The sequence below is a fragment of the Blennius ocellaris genome (genome assembly GCF_963422515.1).
Source record: "Blennius ocellaris genome assembly, chromosome: 8".
Classification (NCBI taxonomy): Eukaryota; Metazoa; Chordata; class Actinopteri; order Blenniiformes; family Blenniidae; genus Blennius; species Blennius ocellaris.
In genome coordinates, this window is record NC_137657.1 from 5,227,479 (window position 1) to 5,251,263 (window position 23,785).

The 23,785-nt window shown below is 42.5% G+C and overlaps 2 protein-coding genes across 2 annotated transcripts in view; one reads left to right on the forward strand and one right to left on the reverse strand.

Annotated features, from left to right (window-relative positions):
* Positions 1 to 287: 287 nt before the first annotated feature.
* On the reverse strand, positions 288 to 3,499 carry LOC308133769 (cysteine-rich venom protein; the record flags this gene model as incomplete). The annotated part of the gene is made up of 6 exons (XM_080501280.1): positions 288 to 424; positions 502 to 584; positions 685 to 770; positions 2,093 to 2,235; positions 2,510 to 2,600; positions 3,374 to 3,499. 6 exons carry the CDS (start codon positions 3,497 to 3,499, stop codon positions 288 to 290), a joined length of 666 nt encoding a protein of 221 aa, XP_080357406.1.
* A 13,230-nt stretch (positions 3,500 to 16,729) lies between these two features.
* Positions 16,730 to 23,785, forward strand: part of rftn1b (raftlin, lipid raft linker 1b) — a gene marked incomplete at its 3' end in the record, with an annotated part of 145,723 nt that continues 138,667 nt past the window's right edge. The window contains exon 1 of the mRNA XM_080501281.1: positions 16,730 to 16,809. The remainder of the gene's footprint in view (positions 16,810 to 23,785) is intronic.

Below are 23,785 nucleotides of genomic sequence, written 5' to 3' on the forward strand. Positions count from 1 at the left end.
GCACAAGCACAAAAATGTTTTTGTTTTTTATATTTATTAAATATTATGATTATTTTGCTTCATAGATCTGAAATCATTTACAGCCATATAATTACAGGCTTCTGTTGAGGTTGTAGATTGTGTGGAATCAAACATCATGTACATGCATACTGGTGAAACCTTCACCCTGAACTTTGTGGCAAAACCAAAATCTTTAAGGCCGGGACACGTTTCCAATTCTTTGTAAATGCACCTTGAGTACCGTGAGTACAGTAGCAGGGTGCGGCGATTGGCTCAGTCTGCAGAGGCTAAGCAACCGGAATGATCTGGGTGGGGCACGTGCAGGAGGCGGGACACCAGCCGGACACCAGCTTGTTGCTGCACCCGGTGATGACTTTCATGGTTGGACAGTTCCGGAAGTTGTTGATGACCGGACAGGGGTTCGCTGCAATCCAAAGAGAGACGGTCCAGATCAGTAGACGGTTCAGAAACCGTGCGATCATCCCTCTGTCTTTCACTCACTGCACAGTCTATCCTCGCAGTCGTCGGGACAGGAAGCGCACGGCGGGCCGGCCTTGTAAGGTAAGGCGCCTCTGAAGTTCCCACTGTCCAAACATGGAGAACAGAGACACGGGAGGTTGAAAGCAACCAAACTGCGCACAGAGTCACGTCAGCTCTGAGGGGTGTGCAGGGTGTGCGACGTACGCCCGGTAATACTGGCAGCCGTACAAGAAGTACTTGGGGCATCGAGCCACGCCACAGCCGAGTCTGTACGAGCCGCTCCACACCACCTGGCAAACACAGGAGAATGTGTCGCCACGTTTCAGACCAGCGCACGCCAAGGTCTCGTTCACAAAGTTCCGTTTCTACACGAATTAGTTCAAAGTTCTTTTTGTTTTTTTCCCCAATATGTTGCAGCGAGCTTTGACCCTCACAATACTGGCATTTCCCCATTGTTGCCACCCATTCAGTCACACTAGTCGCCAGCTCCCGCTCCCCACCCCGACAGTATGTTCTGAAAAACATGCTGCTTGAATGGTCTCTTTTAACCAGGAATTCTTAAAACAAAACAAACAACAAAAACAAAATGGGCAGTAGACCTTAAAGTGCAAAGGAAAATATACCAGGCTGGAGATGAAGACAACCTTTAATGCGATTCGGTTGGTAGAGGATTTGTTTTGGCTCGCCGTCGCCATGTCTTTTGATTATTATTGTTTTGTTTTTTTTAAGTTACTCGCACATACTTTGAAAGGCTCCCCCACCAAGATCATCACTGACTCGTTCATAAAATTATTTTCAGTAATCACCCGAAGATGAAGTATTAATTGTGGACACAGAATGTGAGGTAGTGCTGCTGTCTTCTATTTGTTTTTGCCGCAATGCGTCGCATATCGATGGCGCATCGCAGCGTGCGACTCTGTGGTGGCTGCAGTTGCCAGATTGGCTGTACCCCCCCCCCCCCCAACATGTTAAGGCCCATTTACTGTGCGCTTTTGCGGGGTTTTCCACTGGAAGGCTCTGGAAATATGGCAACTCTCTTAAAGAACCTTAAACTGTGAGAGCATCACTCAGGCATGACACAGGGTGGGTTGGTGAGCTCTGCACACCAACTGCCAAAAAGAATTCCATTGTACATGTGTTACAATCACAATACAGATATTCTTATTCTTATTCTATTCTTAAACCGCGATAAAAGTTTTATATTTTCTCCTGAAACATTGTCGTTGTTAATGAGGCCTTGTTATCCATACACAATCTTTTTTTTTAACCAATTACAAGACGATCATTGAAAAATGTAGACAATTGAGAATATTAACACTGCTGTTAATGGATATACTTTTTCTTTTTCAAAATTTTTTTTAAACATTCGTGGGTGGTTATAGTCTTAGAAACATGATTAATACATGATTTAAAAAAAAAAATCATTGTCTGAATATTTCCAAAAAGCTTTCGTGGTCTTGTCTTATGTTCTCATTTGTTCTAGTTTACTTTTGAAGTTCCTTCTTTTTAGGCTGAATATTAAACCTGTTATCTGCTGTTATTTGTTAATTCGTGTTAATACTTGTCATTACTCGTTATCCGCTGGGGTTTGTTTGTTGTCGCCTGCCGTTACCTGTGTGTAGTGACCCACTGACTTCCCCTGGCTGGATCCATTCAGGTAGGTGTAGTGCGTCGCCTCGCTGTGCCAGGTGGTGATAATTTTCGTCCACGAAACGGGATTTGACGAGTAGAACAAGTTCTCACCAAGTTCGTATCCTGCGTGGGCCAGAGCGGAGAAAACACACGACGGCGCCGCTAAATGTCCCAGTAGATTAGATCACTGCGCTCAGACGAGAGTTCATTAAAAGGCCTGTTGATGATAATCTCCAATTCTGAGCAATTTGCTTCCTAAGAGGTGCTTGTTAGGACTGGAGATAAGGCGATAGTACATCTCTCATCAGAAGAGCAGTTTACGTCTGGAAGCAAGCTGCTGCTTCAGGTCTTGGCAGATGTGGAACTGGATACAGAGCAAACATTGACGGGACGATACCGTTGAGCGTGCGGGTGCTCGGCGCTCCGTGAGACAAAATGCATCTGTCCACCCAGGACTGAGCGCTGGCTGCTATCTCCCCGCTGTAGCTCTGTCCAAACAAACGGGGAATAATACATGACGCCAATACGATGAAAGTATAACGCAGCAGTGACGCAGGAAACGCTTCATTTTCCTGGAAGATATTAGTTTGTGTCCTGTGAAACATGAAAGTCTAAATATTCAACTCTAAATAGCTTCATATATGCGATGCTTTTTGACTTTTGTGAGATGTTTCTGTGCCGTCGGTCAGTGTGTTTAACTTTTTCAGTTTGTATTTTGAATTTGTACAAAGCAACATAAAAAAAACAACCGTTATATTTCTATATATCAGCTGAAATCGTTACACAACCCCCTTACCTTTAATTATTAAGTAAACACACACACACACACACACACACACATACACACACACACACACACACACACACACACACACACATTTTTTAGTGCTGTCATAAATAACGTGTTTATTGAATAAATTGATTTAACGTCATTAGCTTTACTTTGAAAAGCCGAATTTAACGACCACAAAGTAATCCTGCAACAAAACAGCAGGTTGCCATGTTGGCTGACCAGGAGCCACCAAACTGGTGAACCTGGAGGAAATACTTGCAGGTAAAATATTAATTTCTCCTCTTTCTCTCTTTCCCTGGCTCTCCTACATACTGTTATCTCTAAAATTAACACATTACATTCAAACAAACACTTCTATTTGTTACATCCATACAACTTTTGTTTTGTCTTCCACTAATATTGCCTATTAACATGGAGGCTGGTTAACAAAGATTGATTACAATTGTTGGTAAAGAAATGCGAGCTGACCATCCTCAGCATGTCTGCGGCGCTGGGCTCCACCTTCCTCCTGAAGGAGTTGTGCACCTCCACGATCTCCACCCGGACCGGCGCGTTTTCTGGGCAGATTTCTGGAAACACGTCTGCTGCTACCATTACGTCATCTTTTCCCCATTACATTTGCTCTGGTGGCTCAATAGCCACGATATTCCTCACAGGCAAAACCGAACAAAAGGAAACACGAGTTGATGAACAATGCCGCCGTCATCTAATTGGGAAATTTAATTTTTTTTACTGAAATTGTAAAGAAAAATCTGTGAAACATGCCTGGTACAGGTGAGATGAAGCTTACCTGGCTGGAGACACGTCATGGCAGGTCACGTTTGGAAAGAAGAAAACAAAGTATGGTTAGTTTCAATAATAATAAGCATTTAAATGAATATTAGATATGGAAAATGTCTTTTTTTTTTTTCCAGTTGAGGCTATTATTGAAGGTGCATGTGTTTTAATTACTTTGAGTGTCTCGTGTTTTGTTTCTGTATTTTCACCAGATCTGTGTCTTTGTTACTATTTTGTAAAAACATTTGAGGAAAATGAAACACCAGTCACCTGGTTGGCCTCTCTCACTTTGCTTTTATTAACTGGTTAAGCTCTTCTCTCTCTGATATAGAATATATAGCAAGTCTTGGTAAACATTCCTCAGGAGGCCATGAAATGAAATGTGGCGTTCCGCAAGGCTCAATCCTGGGCTTATTTAATTTATACATGTTTATACATGTATTTTCAGTTATAAATGTTAAGAAACAAACACCTGTTCATCCTTCCTTCCTTCTTTCCTTCCTACAATAATGTTTCAGCCTTTTAACTGAAATCTTCAGGGTATCTACAATGTTACATATCAAAATATTTATTCTGTCGTTAACTTCCACCTTCACTGAAGCTAAACTACCGAGGTATTGTTATATTTTTGTTATTTGTTGGTGTTATATATAATTACCATCAAATTGTAATATCAAAAATAGATCTGAAATGCACAGTTAAAGCACCATTTTAAATGTTCACACTAAAATCTATAGTTACTTCCACTAAATCTTGAAAATAGGAGGTAGAAATGTCTTTTCTAAATAAAAGAAAATCAACCATTTCCAACACTAAATAATATATTAGCGTGCAATGGTAGCAGAAAAGAGCCAATACATCCAACGTACATTATGTTTTATTAAGGGCAAATGCAAATAATCCAAAGCGAAATGCAAAAGAATATTGTGCTAAGTAAGCTTTGCACTTAATGGAAAAACACAAGTATTGAATAATCTAATGTTGTTAAATGTGGTGCACTCACCACGACGCAGGCCGAGTGCACATGATGCAGAGCCAAGAGGAAAACCAGGAAACCACACATTGTTCCCCTTTAAAGGAAAACACTTTCAAAGTTTTCCTGTGAAATAAATTAACATTAAACTCATTATAATACATGCACGGTTAATTTTTCAGACAATAATCCTGCATGAATCAAGACTAAAATAATCATTAAAATTAAAATATCTATTTGCATTATTTAAAAATAAAAACAAAACAACTTTAAAAGAAGAAAGGAAGTGTTGAACCTGCCTCACTGTGTCTGCATCCAGGTCTTCAGGAGGAATGATGCAGGTTTGCACTTTCCCCCCCTCCTTTTTATAATCCTGACACACACACACACACACACACACACACACACACACACACACACACAATTCTTTACAATAAATCCAGTGGTTTAAAAGGCCTTTTCTTCTAAAGAGCAGCAGGTAAACATGGCGGAGGGCAGTGACTGGTCCACACACAGCTCAGTTTACTCAGCGTGGAGTGAAAGTGTTCTCAGGTCAAGGTAAATCCTCCGCTGGATTACAAAGCGTGTGCAAATGGCTTTAGCGTGTTGAGCTTTTGGCCAGACGACACACCCGCTCTTTATTTTAGCCTCAAACAAGCGAGAAGGGATTAGGAGCAGTGTGGGAGATCTTGTGTTATTTATCACCCCTTGGTGGGAGGAGGAGGAGGAGGAGGAGGAGGAGGAGGAAGAGGAGGGGGAGGAAGCGGAGGAGGCGTCATAGCCTCCCAGTCCATATTCTCTTGGGACTCGGTACTTTTATTTTGACAGTCACCAGACAACAATCCAAGTTCGTCTATCCACTATTTGCGTGTCGTTCACTGCTGCATGTTTGTGTCGTTTTCGTTACAACATCAAACGGCACCCACTAGTGGCCCAACGTGAAAACTGCATCGTTTTCAGTGTTCCCGCCGTTTAACCCAACATCGTTTTCAAAACGCAATTGTGTGAAAGTAAAACTTTTCTGAAACATTCACGACGACATTGTGAGTGAAAACGTGCCGTTTCGGAAAGTTTTTCACGTTTACACCGCAACGGTTCTGACGACGACGTCCGTTTACATTAAAACGGCAGAAGTGTTTTGAGCTGGTGAGGTTGTTTGTTGTTGTTTGGCTGTCGTTACGGTGACTGACAACAATACAAGTCCCCAGGACAACATGGACTGGGGAATTGTGACACTTATTGTCTGTCTACTGAGCATGTGCAGAAGCAGCATTTCAGAAAAGTTGCAGTTTCAATGGAGACGGAGCGTTTTTCAAAAAGTTGTCTTTTCAAGTTTTCAAATTTCACTTAAAAGTAATGTAAATTGGATTGAAATGGTTTTAATGCCATTTGAAGAAAAGATTTAAAGAATGCATTGGATTTTTTAAAATCTTTTTTGTTTTGTTACTCTTAGTAACAAAACAACTCTTAGTCTTGCAAAAGTACTAAAATATACAGAAAGAAGATAATTTTGTATATATATACGTATATATGTGTGTGTGTGTGTGTGTGTGTGTGTGTGTGTGTGGGTGTGTGTATATATATATATATATATATATATATATATATATATATATATATATATATAAAAGCATAAAATACATGCAGAATCCACTATACAGTCAGTTTTTCCACTGTAAAAGACATTTAATTATAAGTTTATCAGGTATTTGCATCATTTTGACCAGTTCTTAACTGTTTTTAGTTTTATCTTGGATTCTCCTCCTCCAGCCCAACAGCACGTCTTTAAGACCAGCTGTTGACTGCTCGTATCGGCCGCCGCCTCCTGCAAACCCTCACGTTGTACAAATCGTCCGAGAAGATGGATGGATGGATGAAGATGGCTAATATTTAGAAAGCAGGAGTTGAATAAGTCGTGTGTGTGTTGCTTGTCCCGGCAGTGGGCGGCAGCACGGTGATGGATGTGACGGGGAGCAGGTTCTCTTTGTGCCCGCCGGTGACGTGGCTGTAAGACGCCGGCCTGCTTCTCCCTGCAAGTCAAACTCCTGACGTGACGCCAGAAATGAAGGCAGGCCATTTAAAGTAATGGCGGCCATTACGGTGCTCTGAGTGCAGGCACAGGCTGGTAACCAGGGAGAGCGACGGGATAATGAGACGAGGGAATGAAAAATGACACAGTTTGGATGCTGAAAGATTCATTTACATAAACTGTTCATGACTATAGTTTTTTTTAATTTACAATTGTTTTAACGTCATTGTCAGTCAGCACTGAAGTTTTATGTTGCACTGATGCCGGTATTTTAAATCAGGGACGCACCGATTGGATATCGGGTCCGATACTGCAGGGATGAATTCAGCTTAATGGCATTTTATAAGTATTAGTTTCAATATGTATCTAAAAGTTAGTACTCATGCTTTAGTGCTCGTCCTTTAAAAAAGTGGTATTGGTGCATTCCTGCTGTTTACGCACGAGTACAATTTCTCAAACTACTCCCAATTCCTTCCACAGTTCAAAAACATACATTCCTAGTAAATTTATGACTATAAATACTCTTTGGTGTGAAAGTAACTGTAATTGTCTCTTTGTCTGTTTCCTCCCTGTTGTTGCCACAAAGAATTGTGGGGCATCATGAGCTGGAAGCATCAGTGTTTCCTAGGCTAAAGGAGGCTCTAAAGGAAGCATCAGTGTTTCCTAGGCTAAAGGAGGCTCTAAAGGAAGCATCAGTGTTTCCTAGGCTAAAGGAGGCTCTAAAGGAAGCATCAGTGTTTCCTAGGCTAAAGGAGGTTCGTAAGGAAGCATCAGTGTTTCCTAGGCTAAAGGAGGTTCGTAAGGAAGCATCAGTGTTTCCTAGGCTAAAGGAGGCTCTAAAGGAAGCATCAGTGTTTCCTAGGCTAAAGGAGGCTCTAAAGGAAGCTTCAGTGTTTCCTAGGCTAAAGGAGGCTCTAAAGGAAGCATCAGTGTTTCCTAGGCTAAAGGAGGCTCTAAAGGAAGCATCAGTGTTTCCTAGGCTAAAGGAGGCTCTAAAGGAAGCATCAGTGTTTCCTAGGCTAAAGGAGGCCCTAAAGGAAGCATCAGTGTTTCCTAGGCTAAAGGAGGTTCTAAAGGAAGCATCAGTGTTTCCTCGGCTAAAGGAGGCTCTAAAGGAAGCATCAGTGTTTCCTAGGCTAAAGGAGGTTCTAAAGGAAGCATCAGTGTTTCCTAGGCTAAAGGAGGCTCTAAAGGAAGCATCAGTGTTTCCTAGGCTAAAGGAGGCCCTAAAGGAAGCATCAGTGTTTCCTAGGCTAAAGGAGGCTCTAAAGGAAGCATCAGTGTTTCCTAGGCTAAAGGAGGCTCTAAAGGAAGCATCAGTGTTTCCTAGGCTAAAGGAGGCTCTAAAGGAAACATCAGTGTTTCCTAGGCTAAAGGAGGCTCTAAAGGAAGCATCAGTGTTTCCTAGGCTAAATGAGGCTCTAAAGGAAGCATCAGTGTTTCCTCGGCTAAAGGAGGCTCTAAAGGAAGCATCAGTGTTTCCTCGGCTAAAGGAGGCCCTAAAGGAAGCATCAGTGTTTCCTCGGCTAAAGGAGGCTCTAAAGGAAGCATCAGTGTTTCCTCGGCTAAAGGAGGCCCTAAAGGAAGCATCAGTGTTTCCTAGGCTAAAGGAGGTTCTAAAGTAAGCATCAGTGTTTCCTAGGCTAAAGGAGGCTCTAAAGCAGGGCTTCTCAAATGGTGGGGCGCGCCCCCCTGGGGGGGTGTGGTGGGGTGCCAGGGGGGGTGTGAGGCGGGTGCGACTTTCAGTATTAGTGTCTTTATTCATGCTTGAAGGATTAAAAAAAGGGCCTCCAGCCACTAGGTGGCAGCAGTGCTCACACTAATCAACAGGCTGCCTGTTCAACCCAGTAGGGAAGAAGAAGTACTACACCAACACTGGTGTACAGAGCTGGAGGAGGAGGAGGAGGAGGAGAGGTGGAGAAGTTTCTGACAGGAGTGAAAAGAAAAAAGGATGAGGCGTCAGAGGAAAAGAAAACAGGTGAGAGTAAACATAAACCTAGTAAGAGCAGGAGATATGACGATGCTACGTCGCCCTTGGGTTTACCGTGAACACGGCAGAAACCAGGAAACACCCGTTTGTGTTTTATGCCTAAAAACTCTGGCAGCGGAGCATGAAACCAAATAAATGAAGACGGCACCTGGAGACCATACACCATACACCTGGAGACCATACACCATACACCTGGAGACCATACACCATACACCTGGAGACCATACACCACACACCTGGAGACCATACACCCGTTATGTCAGTAAGCCACTGGAGTTTTTTCATGGTAAACTCCATGAGTATCGCCAACAAGCCGCTCATTTTGTCAGCGCGGCATCAGTAAACAAAAAAGCCTGTTAGCCTCTTACAAAGTTACCCACCACATCACAAGGTGCATAAAACCCTCACACCATAGCAGAGGAGCTAATCCTCCCCGCAGCATTGGACATGGTCACAATCATGCTAGGTGAGAAAAGTGCTGAGGCACTGAAGACTGTCCCTCTTTCTAATGACACGGTCGGGAGACGTATATCTGACATTTCAGACAACCTCCAAGAACAACTAGCAGAACATCTTACTGTTTAAAGTTTTGAACGTTACTGTGTTAAGTTTTTAAAAATGCACATCCCAGTGAGTCATTTGCACTTTTTCTGTTTTGAGAATCACAATTCATAAACTAAACTTGGAAATTGCTTTAAGTTGTTCTCAACTCATTTTATTAATTTATTTTGATAATCAGGCGATTGTATGCAGAATGCTGGTATCAGCAACTCATACAGTGGTTTATACAGATAAATAAATAAATATTATCAGGTTCTCAATGGTCGTACAATGCGGGGGGGGGGGGGGGGGGGGGGGCTGAAAAAAATTCTGTCCTCTAGGGGTGCATGACAGAAAATAATTGAGAACCACTGCTCTAAAGGAAGCATCAGTGTTTCCTAGGCTAAAGGAGGCTCTATAGGAAGCATCAGTGTTTCCTAGGCTAAAGGAGGTTCTAAAGGAAGCATCAGTGTTCCCTATGCTAAAGGAGGTTCGAAAGGAAGCATCACTGTTTCCTAGGCTAAAGGAGGTTCTAAAGGAAGCATCAGTGTTTCCTATGCTAAAGGAGGCTCTAAAGGAAGCATCAGTGTTTCCTAGGCTAAAGGAGGCCCTAAAGGAAGCATCAGTGTTTCCTAGGCTAAAGGAAGCATTGAGCTTCCTTTCCTTAGCTTAGTGAGAATTCCAACACTCCTTATCACTTCTGGGTTAAGGAGAAGTGGATAGGAAAGGAGATAGGAGGGATTATTAGGCGATAGGAGGGATTATTAGGAGATAGGAGGGACTATTAGGAGATAGGAGGGACTATTCGGAGACACCCAGACTGTGTTTACCTGCTTTCACTCAGTCAGCTGGGATTGACTTCAGCGATGGATGAAGCAGTGGAATAAATTCCCACCTCGAACACCGGGGGGCACTGCTGCACCTCTAGTCACAGCTGAGCTCACACACCAAACCAACACACCAACAATGGAGCCAGTGATTGAATAATGTGATTATTCCCCTGCAGAATGAGAAGAGTTAGGGTCCACTACTCCTCCTCCTCCTCCTCCACAAACACCGATGCTTGGCTGCTCATCCGGTCTGGACAGACGTTCAGCTGCGTGGTCTTCGAGGCCGTCAGGTCAAGTATGTCATCTAATAAAAGGAATCCAAACACTTGAGGATTCGTGTCTAAACAATGAGAGCATAAAGGGTGAAGATGACATCACGTAAATGTCATGTTGTTGTTGTTTGGTCCTCCAGCAGCGAGACCGTTAGAACAATCAGACCGTAGGCCATCGTTGGTTCCGTTCAGCGCCAGGAAGGCTTCGGCACTTTGGCGTCTGTTGAATTTCAATCCTTTCAAACGGCCAGAAAACCAGTGGAGCTTCACCCTGACCTCCACTGTTCCCCTCCTCCTCCTCTTCTTCCATTTCCAGCTTCCGTCTGTGTCCAAACCGGAGATTTGCCGATACCACCAGGACAAGCTTCATCCCTGTTGTTTTATTTATCACGTTACCTTGTTTTCTTAGCGAATCAGTTTATTACTTAATTTCTCCGCGACTTTGGGAGTCTATGTCTGGTTTCACATAAACACTTGGTTTATGTGAGTTTGGAATAGGAATGCATTGACGAGTACTAGCCTTTACCGATACCAAGTAGCTAACGAGTATTTATTGAATGCCTTAAAGCCTGAACAATACGCGAAGGCTATGCGTTGCCGTGAAGCACCTCCGCGCAGCTTCATCACATAGTACTCTTTACCGGGCAGTATCAGACTCGATACTGGTGTCGGTATCAGTATCGGTGCATCCATACTCCAAACTGTGTTTTTCGCCTGTGAACCCTTGAACCTCTTTGACAGTTAGACGAGGTACAGGCTCAAGGTATCGTCCTTCCAGTCGGACATACGTTGCCTGGATCTAGATGTGTGTTGTCCGGAGGCGTTGATTAAAGTGACGGCAAACAGAAGCAGGTTCTCGCCATCTTTTGAAGGCACGTATCATTAATTTGTGGCCTGGAGAAAGATTCTTGCAGGTCGATGAAGACTCCCAGAGTGAATCCCCCCGTCGGGGTAGAAGTGACTTTGAGAATGTCAGATGGTTTAGTAAAGAATCAGACATGTTCAGCCCTTCAACCAAGGATTCATATGGAGAATCATGAGGGGAAGGTCATTCTTTGACTGTTTGACCAAGTTTTTCTACTGAAGTTATCACAGAGTACAAGGTGTGATTCAGTCGTTAAATACAAAGTTACAGCAGTTATTGGAAGGAAGATGCTCTATAATCTGATGTTAGAGGAGGAAGATGCTCTATAATCTGATGTTAGAGGAGGAAGATGCTCTATAGTCTGATGTTAGAGGATGAAGATGCTCTATAATCTGATGTTAGAGGAGGAAGATGCTCTATAATCTGATGTTAGAGGAGGAGGATGCTCTATAATCTGATGTTAGAGGAGGAAGACGCTCTATAATCTGATGTTAGAGGAGTACGATGCTCTATAATCTGATGTTAGAGGAGGAAGATGCTCTATAATCTGATGTTAGAGGAGGAAGACGCTCTATAATCTGATGTTAGAGGAGGAAGACGCTCTATAATCTGATGTTAGAGGAGGAAGACGCTCTATAATCTGATGTTAGAGGAGGAAGATGCTCTATAATCTGATGTTAGAGGAGGAAGATGCTCTATAATCTGATGTTAGAGGAGGAAGATGCTCTATAATCTGATGTTAGAGGAGGAAGATGCTCTATAATCTGATGTTAGAGGAGGAAGATGCTCTATAATCTGATGTTAGAGGAGTGAGATGCTCTATAATCTGATGTTAGAGGGGGAAGATGCTCTGTATTCTGCATGTTAGGAGGAAGATGCTCTATAATCTGGTGTTAGAGGAGGAAGATCCTCTATAATCTGGTGTTAGAGGAGTAAGATGCTCTATAATCTGATGTTAGAGGAGGAATATGCTCTATGGTCTGGTGTTAGAGGTGGAATATGCTCTATAATCTGATGTTAGAGGAGGAAGATGCTCTATAATCTGCTGTTAGAGGAGGAATATGCTCTATAATCTGCTGTTAGAGGAGGAATATGCTCTATAATCTGATGTTAGAGGAAGATGCTCTATAATCTGATGTTAGAGGAGGAAGATGCTCTATAATCTGGATGTTAGAGGAGGAAGATGCTCTATAATCTGGATGTTAGAGGAGGAAGATGCTCTATAATCTGATGTTAGAGGAGGAAGATGCTCTATAATCTGATGTTAGAGGAGGAAGATGCTCTATAATCTGGATGTTAGAGGAGGAAGATGCTCTATAATCTGGATGTTCGAGGAGGAAGATGCTCTATAATCTGATGTTAGAGGAGGAAGATGCTCTATAATCTGATGTTAGAGGAGGAAGATGCTCTATAATCTGGATGTTAGAGGAGGAAGATGCTCTATAATCTGATGTTAGATGAGGAAGATGCTCTATAATCTGATGTTAGAGGAGGAAGATGCTCTATAATCTGATGTTAGAGGAGGAAGATGCTCTATAATCTGGATGTTACTGATTTAAGTATATATAATGACATTTAAACTTCATAATCAGTAAATAATGTTCCAATTTGTAACTTTTGCATGTAAATCTATGTTAATAGAAATGTGTTTCTTGTGAAGGGAGAAGAATCGTTTCGACTCGGATCAACGCTTGAAATCTAAATTTAAAGGAGCTGCCATTTTATTGGAAAGTATTAACTCGCAGTTGTAAAAAGCTCCTCAAAAAAAACTCATGGCAATGAAATCGGCAGCTGCCGAAGATATTTCAGTTTGGACGGAAAACTTGTGCTTGTCGACGCTGACGGCTCTTGCGTGGCCGTGAAACAGCTGTGCACTGCTGCGTAAACGACACTCTTGCCACCATAACTTTTCTCAATATCCTTGAGAAACAGATGCCCGGCCGCCGCGCCGCTAAAACAACCCGCGTTGTTAAAAAGATCTCTGGTCAGCAACTTACCCCGCATCACTGACCAGGCCGCTTCTCACGCTGCAATTCCGCCCAAATGGATTTCAGCGATTTCTACTCGACGACTTCGGCTGGGAGAAAGTTGCAGCGACTATATATCAATGTCACCTTTCAAAGTAAGAGTTAAGTATCGTTGGAGCGTTTCGTACCTCTGAAGTGGCCGCTTGTGAATTAGGGACTGATATATTAAAGGTTTTCACTTCTATGGCCACAGTCTGAGCGCCCGCCAAAGTGTTTTACGCTGTTAATCACACACACACGCACGCACACACACACACACACACACCAGTGAAGGCGGCTGCCATGCAAGGTGCTTGACGGGGCAGGTGGAACGCGCAACCTTACGATTGGGAGAAGATGATAGTGACGTAACAAAGCAGGGGTTTAAAGCCATCTGGATATCCACAGTGACTTTCAATAGCTAAAATGTTTTTTTTTAAAAAGACAGAAAATTTAAAAGCTATAAACACACACAAAAAAAAGTCTGAATTGTAGCCATAAAATATTTTTTAGAATGTAAAAACATTTATTTAGATTTTTTTTTTTTTTCCAACTGTAGACAAATTTTATTTGGTGGAAAAAAAACAACGTCTCTTTCAGTCTTAGAGGTTGCACAGCCTGGACCTTGACCCCCATTCTAAATACAGACAATAAACTACACTTGTATCTCTATCATCCACACCTGGAATATCTGGTGTCTCAGTTGTACAATGACGTCCTAAACCTTTTCGGTCACGCGCTTCCGTACGAAGAAAAGCAAACCTTAGAAGTAACTCCACTTTCCATGTTGTAGCATTTCAGAGCGGAACATTTCATGGCGCACTTCCAAAGTGGTGGGAAGGTCTGCGCTCACATAGATGGATGGATGGATGGATGGATGGATGGAACATGTGTGGTTGTGATTTAGCACCAGGGCTAAAAGACGGAGGAATGTCAGCATGTTAATGAGGTTGGGACGCTTGTACGCGGACGGATCCGCCAAGCGAAGTCATGCTAATGGAATTACTGGCATCAACATTTGGAAGATAATTTCACGGATGGATGTCACGCATGTCGTTGCTAAAAAGAAGGAGGGGAGTTGGGTTTTTTTTTTTTTGGGGGGGGGATAAGTTCTGCAGGATGTGTGAAATGTAGCATGTCAGCAAAAAAAAAAAAAAATAGATATACATAAAGGATGTCAACATTTGAAGGAGGACAGGGCGGACGGATGGGTGGATCATGCATGAAATTCAGTGTATTGATGGATCCAGTATGTGAAGTATCCTGGACGCTAATGGATCTCACTATTTGGAGGATGGATGGATTATTTAGGACTTAAATGAGGGGAAAAGTCAATGTTTTGGGACCCCTGAGATGGGCGGATCCATCATGCACTTGTTTTCCTTTGAGGAGTTCATGTTTGGAGAGCCGGTCCTCATCCGATCCTGAAGTCGACAGTCGACGATGGAAACCACATTCAGATTGTTGTGGAAACGTCACAATGCAGCCATTTATCATTTGAAGCTAAAATAGTTAGAATTATCTGGATTGAGAGGAGGATGGGGTGGATCAGCCTTTTCACAAGCTCACCTAAATCAAAGACATTTCACAGCAAACTGACACTCGGTAGAGCGCGGACATTCGCCGACGCCACATTTGTTTCTGGAAACCGAGTTAGCATCGATATCGTGATAGCCATTGGCTCATATCAATGCTAACTGTGTAGCAACATCGCTGTGTGAAACACTGAGCAGGGAGCTTCTCCATGGCAACAGACACTGATCTGCTTTGATCTCCATGAGGTGCCTCTCTCATCCGCTTTGTATGGGAAGTTGTTTTTTCCCCGCAGTTTTGGGGATTTATTCGGAAATGATTAGCCGCTAACGTCTCAATATCTAATAGATTTATCCTTTTGTGATAACAAACCATGTCTCGGATCAGTAGTTTTTGCGAAAAGCTGGTAAAGTACATACGTAGAAACCAATAAATAAATATATACACGCAGACATAAAAAAAAAAAAAAACTACTTTTATTGGTTGAAGGTGAATAAACGGAGCAGTTTAAAGCCAGAAACAACCCTCCAGCATATTTATGCGACTCCATTCCCACAAACATGGATGGCTTGTTTACAAAACAATAGTTGTGGTGAAAAAAAATCACCTTCTCGCGTATCAGAGAGCCGCCGTTCCTCCCGGGCAGCGGCCCATCAATACGCGCCGGCTTAAATAATAAATACCTCGCGATAGCGGGTCCCGACCCGGACGTATTGAATATGCATAACCACCACAGAGGAGCGAAGTGCCGAGAATCACACGCGCAAACCCGCCGACATCCATATGCAACAGACCAGCTGTTGTAACCCCACCCCTCCCCCCTCCCCCACCCACAATGTCGACATTCGCAAAACTTCTTTTTGCCGCACTTCACTTTGGTTTGCATTTGACTTTGTGTGGAAACCGGTGGAAATAAAAGCAGCAGAACGTGTCGCGACACGTTCTGCTGCTTTTATTTCCACCGTTTTCCACACAAACACGCCATTGACCAACCGTTTCTCTCCACTTTACTTCCTTTTGAAGTTGCGCCGCGCTCCGAGCTGCGTTTCTACATGAACCCTCAGTAAATGAAGTCACTTCACAGGAATCACCTGCTGCTCTTACGCAACGAACGCTGGAGACTTCTTGTTTCTGCCGCTTCCTCTTTTGAAACATGAACTCCACCTTTTTTTTTCTTTTTTTCTTTTAATATCTTAATTTTTCACACATCTCGCATCACGCAGCTTTTATTTTCCGTTGACATTCGACCGCTCGACTCTCAGACTAACTATCAATGAGTATTTACGTCCGCCCTCCTTTCTCCACTCCCGAACGACGACTCCCACCGCCTTCCTCCAACTCTGGTATTTCCCAATGAAGCCCCCCCCCCCCTTCTCTCTCTCTCTCCTCCTTTCGTCTCCCATCCTCCCTCCTCCCTCCTTCCCTTTCCCTCTCTCGCCCCTCTGCTCTCCCTCAGATGGATTCTCCAGGCAGCGGCGTGGAACCGGTGCGGCTGCCAGAGAGGCAGACATTGAGGGAGAGCGGCGGTGTGCGAGCGGACGCCGGGTCAGAGCGCTCAGTTGCTTCAGACAATCACAGGAGAGCGAGAGGAAGACACGGGAACCGAGAGAGGCTCTGAAAGAGAGAGAGAGAGAGAGAGAGAGAGAGAGAGGACTGGCAGACAGGGGAGGGAGGTAAATATGTGACAGGATGTGGTTTCCCTGAGCTTGCAGAACACTGGTACACAGGCATAGTTTGAGCATGACCTAAACACACCGAGCGCACAAGTGTGTCTGCGGCGGCGAAAGGAGGAGGAGGAGGAGGAGGAGGAGGAGGAGGAGGAGGAGGAGGAGGGGGTAACGACGAGGCGAAACCGCTGGAGCTGCTGCTGCCTGCCGGAGGATTCTTCTTCTTCTTCTTCTTCTTCTTCTTCATCATCTTCTTCTTCTTCTACTCCTTCTTCTTCTTCTTCTTCCTCTCCGAGCCGTGACAACCCTGTCACCTCCCGCCCGGATCTTGAACTCCATCCCTCGCCCAAGTAGAATGTGACTCTCCCGCCGAGTCCCCGCGAGTCCGAGCGCTGAACTTTCCAAACCGCATCGTCAAACAGGTAAGTTTTTTTTATTGATTTATTCTTTTTTTTTGTTGTTGTTGCTGCTCTATTTGTCTTTTAGCTTCCTCCTCCGCCGACGTCCTCGTGGCTGCAAAACTTCCCGGAGAGAGTTGGTTGGATGATTCTGCACAACACGAGTTTTGTCTTTTTTTAGTCTTGTCTTGTGCAACACGCCGCCGGAGATCCGCTCTCACCGCTCTCACCGCTCCTACTGCTCTTACCGCTCTTACTGCTCTTACTGCTCTTACTGCTCTTACTGCTCTTACTGCTCTTACTGCTCTTACCGCTCTTACCGCTCTTACCGCTCAGGTTCCTGCTGCTGTTTGAAGTCAGATGTTGACGGTAACAGAACGGGGCTGCATATGTTTTTGTTTTTATTTCAAACGCCACAAATGTCTACCTGGATCCAATCGGAGACCACTGAGGGAGTGTGTGTGTGCGAAAACTGTGAGCTACCGTATGTCCGTCTTTGGAGGGTGTGGGTACCCCCCGCCCCCCCCCCCCCCACCCCCCCACCACCACCACCTCCACCTCCAGTTCCCCCCTCCATGTGTTGTTGCGTGCAGCGCCGCCTGGTACAGATGCACGTCCGTCGGTACATGTGGATGTTTACATCTCCGGGCTGCGTGCTACGAGTTCATCCAAGCATGTGTACGTATGTGAGGAAGAGGAGGAGGACGAAGGTTGAAATGAGGGGAGGGGGGGGTGGGGGGGGGGGCAAGTTGAGCGACGGCAGGAGGTGAGGGAAGGGTGAGGGAGGATGTCAGGGAGGAGGAAGACGAGGGCAGAACAGAGGAAAATCCGGTGTGTGTGTGTGTGTGTGTGTGTGTGTGTGTGTGTGTGTGTGTGTGTGTGTGTGTGTGTGTGTGTGTGTACACGGGAGAGAGAGAGAGAGAGAGAGAGAGAAAGTGAGTGAGCAGCTCAGTCTCACTGAACTGCTGTTAATTAGTTCCAGCTGGTGAGTTGTGGAGCGTCGGGCTGCGTTTTGCTCCACAGTGTTGGTGGGTCAGGAGTTCTCCCCGTCACACACACACACACACACACACACACACACACACACACACACACACACACACACACACACACACACACACATTTCCCTATTAACTCCATGTGTAACCTTAATTTGAACCTTGAATCTTTTGCTCCGTTTCACATTTTTGACATAAACTGTTTGTAAAGATCTCTTCCAATGAGTCAATGCAACCAAATAAATCACCACGAGAAAAAGCAACATGCTAAACACTTCTTTATTGACAGTTAGTTGGGAACTGTTTTTTTCTTCTTTTTTTTAAATCTATATTGTTTTATTATTTTTGGAATATACACTTTGCTCTGCATGAGTTTAGAGGGTGGGGTTGAATACTGCCACCCGCCACTAGGGGGCGATTGAGGCTCTTCTCTGTGTTCTTCGTCATGTACACTTGTTATAGTCAGTCTGAATCTACAAAATGCATGTTTTCGTCTCCTTTGACACCATGTTTTCCACATTTTGAAGCTTTATATACATAAAAATGTTTTTTTGCACTTTATCAATGGCTGGTTTTGATTCTGGGAAAACTCTTCAGTCTCAGGAAAGAAGTGCCGTTGGGTTTTGACTTGTTGCTGCTGTGTGGATGATTGTTTTTGGGATGTCTGAGGCGACGCCGAACACTGTACACGTCTATAACAAGACCAACTCATAGACGTTTACAATATATAGGCGCACAAACATACATCCTTGTATCATACTTAGCAAAAAAAAAAAAAAACAACCTACACACACACAGGCTTATGGATAACATGCCAACTCCACTCAGCCACATCTTCATCAGGAAGCAGGATTGAACCAGGAACAATTTCCTCTATGGAGTCAACACCCTCAGCATTCGAGAATCTGGGTTTGAATCCAGCAGGATCGCTATTACGGGGACCGTCAAAATAAAAGTACCAAGTCCGAGGACAATATGGATGGGTAGTCGACTGAGGGAACATTGATCGTATTGTCCGTCTACTGAGGATGTGCAGAAGAACTGTTTACCTTCCTTGTTTCCACGGAGAAAGTGGGAGCATTTTTGAAAAGTTCCACCTTGGGAACCGTTTTTCAAAAAGCAACACCGCCGTGTGACCCGACCCTCAGTCGCTATTGAAACTGTTAAAAAGAAGCAACATCCACATTGTGATCGGTTGATTCCCGCGAGTGTGAAACACTTGTTGCACTCAGTGGTGCCGTCTGGGCGGCGAGGCTGCAGATGGAAGGAGACGCTTCCTGGAGACACATGAGAGGCGGACATTTTTCTGTGAAAACCAAAAGAAGACTGTTGGGTTTTTTTATAAGAAGTGAAGATGTTAAGAGTCACAGATGTTCTTTCTGCTGAGCTGCAGTGTTTAACGTACACTAATTCATCTGGTATACTCGTAGAGTACACCGTACACTAATTCATCTGGTATACTAGTAGAGTACACCATACACTAATTCATCTGGTATACTCGTAGAGTACACCGTACACTAATTCATCTGGTATACTAGTAGAGTACACCGTATGTTAATTCATCTGGTATACTAGTAGAGTACACCATACACTAATTCATCTGGTATACTAGTGGAGTACACCGTACATTAATTCATCTGGTATACTAGTGGAGTACACCATACACTAATTCATCTGGTATACTAGTAGAGTGCACCGTACACTAATTCATCTGGTATACTAGTAGAGTACACCGTACATTAATTCATCTGGTATACTAGTGGAGTACAACGTACATTAATTCATCTGGTATACTAGTGGAGTACAACGTACATTAATTCATCTGGTATACTAGTGGAGTACACCATACACTAATTCATCTGGTATACTAGTAGAGTACACCGTACACTAATTCATCTGGTATTCTAGTAGAGTACACGTACATTAATTCATCTGGTATACTAGTAGACTACACCGTACATTAATTCATCTGGCATACTAGTGGAGTACACCGTACATTAATTCATCTGGTATACTAGTGGAGTACACCATACACTAATTCATCTGGTATACTAGTAAAGTACACCGTACACTAATTCATCTGGTATACTAGTAGAGTACACCGTACACTAATTCATCTGGTATACTAGTAGAGTACACCATACACTAATTCATCTGGTATACTAGTAGAGTCCACCATACACTAATTCATCTGGTATACTAGTAGAGTACAACGTACACTAATTCATCTGGTATACTAGTTGAGTACAACGTACACTAATTAATCTGGTATACTAGTAGAGTACACCGTATGTTAATTCATCTGGTACACTCGTAGAGTACACCGTACATTAATTCATCTGGTATACTAGTAGAGTCCACCATACACTAGTTCATCTGGTATACTAGTAGAGTACAACGTACACTAATTCATCTGGTATACTAGTAGAGTACACCGTACATTAATTCATCCTGTATACTAGTAGAGTCCACTATACACTAGTTCATCTGGTATACTAGTAGAGTCCACCATACACTAATTCATCTGGTGTACTAGTAGAGTACACCATTCACTAGTTCATCTGGTATACTAGTAGAGTACACCATACACTAGTTCATCTGGTATTCTAGTAGAGTACACCATACACTAATTCATCTGGTATACTAGTAGAGTACACCATATACTAGTTCATCTGGTATACTACTAGAGTCCACCATACACTAGTTCATCTGGTATACTAGTAGAGTCCACCATACACTAATTCATCTGGTGTACTAGTAGAGTACACCATACACTAGTTCATCTTGTATACTAGTAGAGTACACCATACACTAGTTCATCTGGTACACTAGTAGAGTACACCATACACTAGTTCATCTGGTATTCTAGTAGAGTACACCATACACTAATTCATCTGGTATACTAGTAGAGTACACCGTACACTAATTCATCTGGTATACTAGTAGAGTACACCGTACACTAATTCATCTGGTATACTAGTAGAGTACACCATACACTAATTCATCTGGTTTATTAGTAGAGTACACCGTATGTTAATTCATCTGGTATACTAGTAGAGTACTACGTACACTAATTAATCTGGTATACTAGTAGAGTACACCATACACTAGTTCATCTGGTATACTACTAGAGTACACCATACACTAATTCATCTGGTATACTAGTAGAGTACACCGCGGTGGTACACTCAGTTGGTGAAGATGACCAGTAGAACAGAAACATGTAAATTATACTCCAGGGCTGGTCTCCACACACACTGCAGAGACTACACACTGATTAACATGGGAAATACACACACACACACACACACAGGTTGCTGAACTGTCCATCTCAACCTAAAAATGTGCTTTGTCCAAAAAGGGGCGGAGCTTCTTCTCTTCACTAAAGTTGGACTCCATCATCAGTGTTTACTCACATTTGTGCTGATTCTTTTATTTGCAGACCTTCAGTAAATCTTTTAATGTCCCAATCGGAAAGGATTACAGCTCCACTCCACTGCATCATCATCATCATCATCATAATAATAATAATAATAATAATAATAATAATAATAATAATAATAATAATAATAAAAGTGCAATACAAAGCATACTGATGTTGAAGAGAAGCCTTACATCTAGAATCTGCAGCTTCTTTCACAGTTATGCTCTTCTTCTTTTCTCTTTCTTCTTCTGCTAACCTTTTGGCGACAACTTATTAGAAAACGACTCATTACAAACATTTGTTCTGCTGAAAGGAAAGTGAAAAAAGTCAGATTCATTAACCTTTATTGATGACTTATTAACATTTCTAAAAGCAGATTTATGACCTTTGTTAAAAATCACTTGAGGAAACCTGAAATGCTGGAAGTGAAAACAAACGTCTGAACAAACCCGACAGAAACACAGTTTTCATACAAAATAAACCTGTTTATTTGACCGAAGGTGGACTATATGTCCTGGGAATTGACTTTTCTGAAAGGAAAATTGGTCATAATATCAAAGTAGAAGCGTTTTTTGTTGTGTTTTTATGTTCACTAATTCTCTGTAGAAATTGGCTCTTCAACTAAACGCCCACATGTAACACCTTGAACGCTACAGTTTGCTTCAATGCTTCTTCATGCCGACATCCAGAGATTAAATCTTTCTCTGGTTGTTTTATCGTCTGGATCTGAGGGATTCTGGGTTTCACGAAAAAAAAATCTCTTTGCTTGGATCGTCATGGAACTGCGACCGATCTCTACAGATAAACTTGTCTTTTTGAGGAGAAATCGTCATTTTACTGCCGATTCCAATTCGAAAGCTCCTTTTGTTCACAAACTGGATGAGATCCAGAGAGAAGTAAAGGTTTTTGAATATCACCAGAACCAGGGTTACAAAGTCCCCTGGTTCTGCACGTTCCTTGCTATACAAATAAAATTAAGCTTAATTCCACCAAGTTGAAATCAATGACATTTTTATTAAATTCAGTTATTTCTGGGGTGAACAACTGGAACTCATTATTTTATTGCTGCAGGTAATGGAAAAATTCAACATTTCTATGAAATGTTAAAAGTTGTGGTGAACCAGCTGATTTTCAGCTTTTTTTTTCTTTTTTTTTTAAGGTAAAAAATATTTGACTAATAAGAAAGATGCAGTGATCAGTATTGAAATGAGTTGACCTGGAAAAATGGCGTACGAGACTCATTGAAATTGATTTATATGATATATTTAGTTTATTTTTCAGGGACAAAACAATACAATAATCTTAAATAAAAGATGCTTCATACCAGATTTTAGCCGTACATGTTCATCCCCGGGCAGGCACACAACATAATAATATATATTTACAAATATAACATACAGTCAAAAAAAAAAAAAGAAAGAAAAAAGTATAACATTAGCAGAAACCATTAAAATGAAACACTGATCATAAAAATTCCTACAGATATTCAAAATGTTATGGAACATATTATGCAGAAAATCCAACGGGCAGGAACACATGTATATATATAACAAACATTATAAATGTAATTTACAGACATCATTATAGCCATAGAATTTCAACACCTGGATTCCCCTGGAAAAATTCACACAACATCCTTAAAACACGCCCTACAACAATACAATGGACAATGAAATTGGTGCTTTATGAATAAAGTTAAATTGAATGGTAATGTATGAATGTAGCGTCTGGCTGGTGTCTTACAGTCGCCGCCACTTTCTACTCATTCATCTTCCTCTTCCTCCGGAAATCAGCTCCACTGCAGTCTTTTTAGCAAACATGTATTTTAATCAACTTATGTTTGCTACCCCCCCCCCCCCCCCCCATTAGATTACATTAAAGTCATTTGGAGGCAGGTTTAAGCCTGACAGTGTAAACTCCTCGTCACGCTGGGAAAACACAAACAAGCCACAGACACGCCAACCACCGGAATACGTTGGGCTTGTAAATATTTAGGCTACGTCTAATTGAAAGGTGGTTATTTTTAAACCATCCTAATTCCCTTCTACTCTAATTTCATGCTGAGCTCGTTCCACAAAAAAACTCCACGTTTCAGGACATTTTTCAAATATAGAAATATGAAGGATTTTGATTCCAGAGTAAAGACGCCAAAAGGAGGATTTTAACCTTTAATAAATGACAGGGAGGGAATTATCATAATAAGAACTAGTCACAACTTCTCAGCTTGTGATTGCAACGTGCATTCCTGACATTCTTTCTACGTTATAAGAGGCTTTTATTTTGACGGTTTCGTGCGAAAGCTTTCAAATTAGGGGACGATTACCTCTCCCGCGAGGAAAATTATGTACTTTGCTCCAATTTAAAGTACAATCTCACCTCTTCTGGGTTTTTACCCACCACCGTGACAGATCAATCCTCAGGCACTTTAATGGGTTTTTGACATTTTCTTGCTCTGAGGTTTTCAAAATAAGATGGGCGTTCTACACAGAGGGCACCGTGGAGAACGTGAACCAAGACCAGAGTCTGTCCAGTTCTCTTATTTTGTGTTGTTAAAAGTGGACGTGTCATCAGGGTTTTG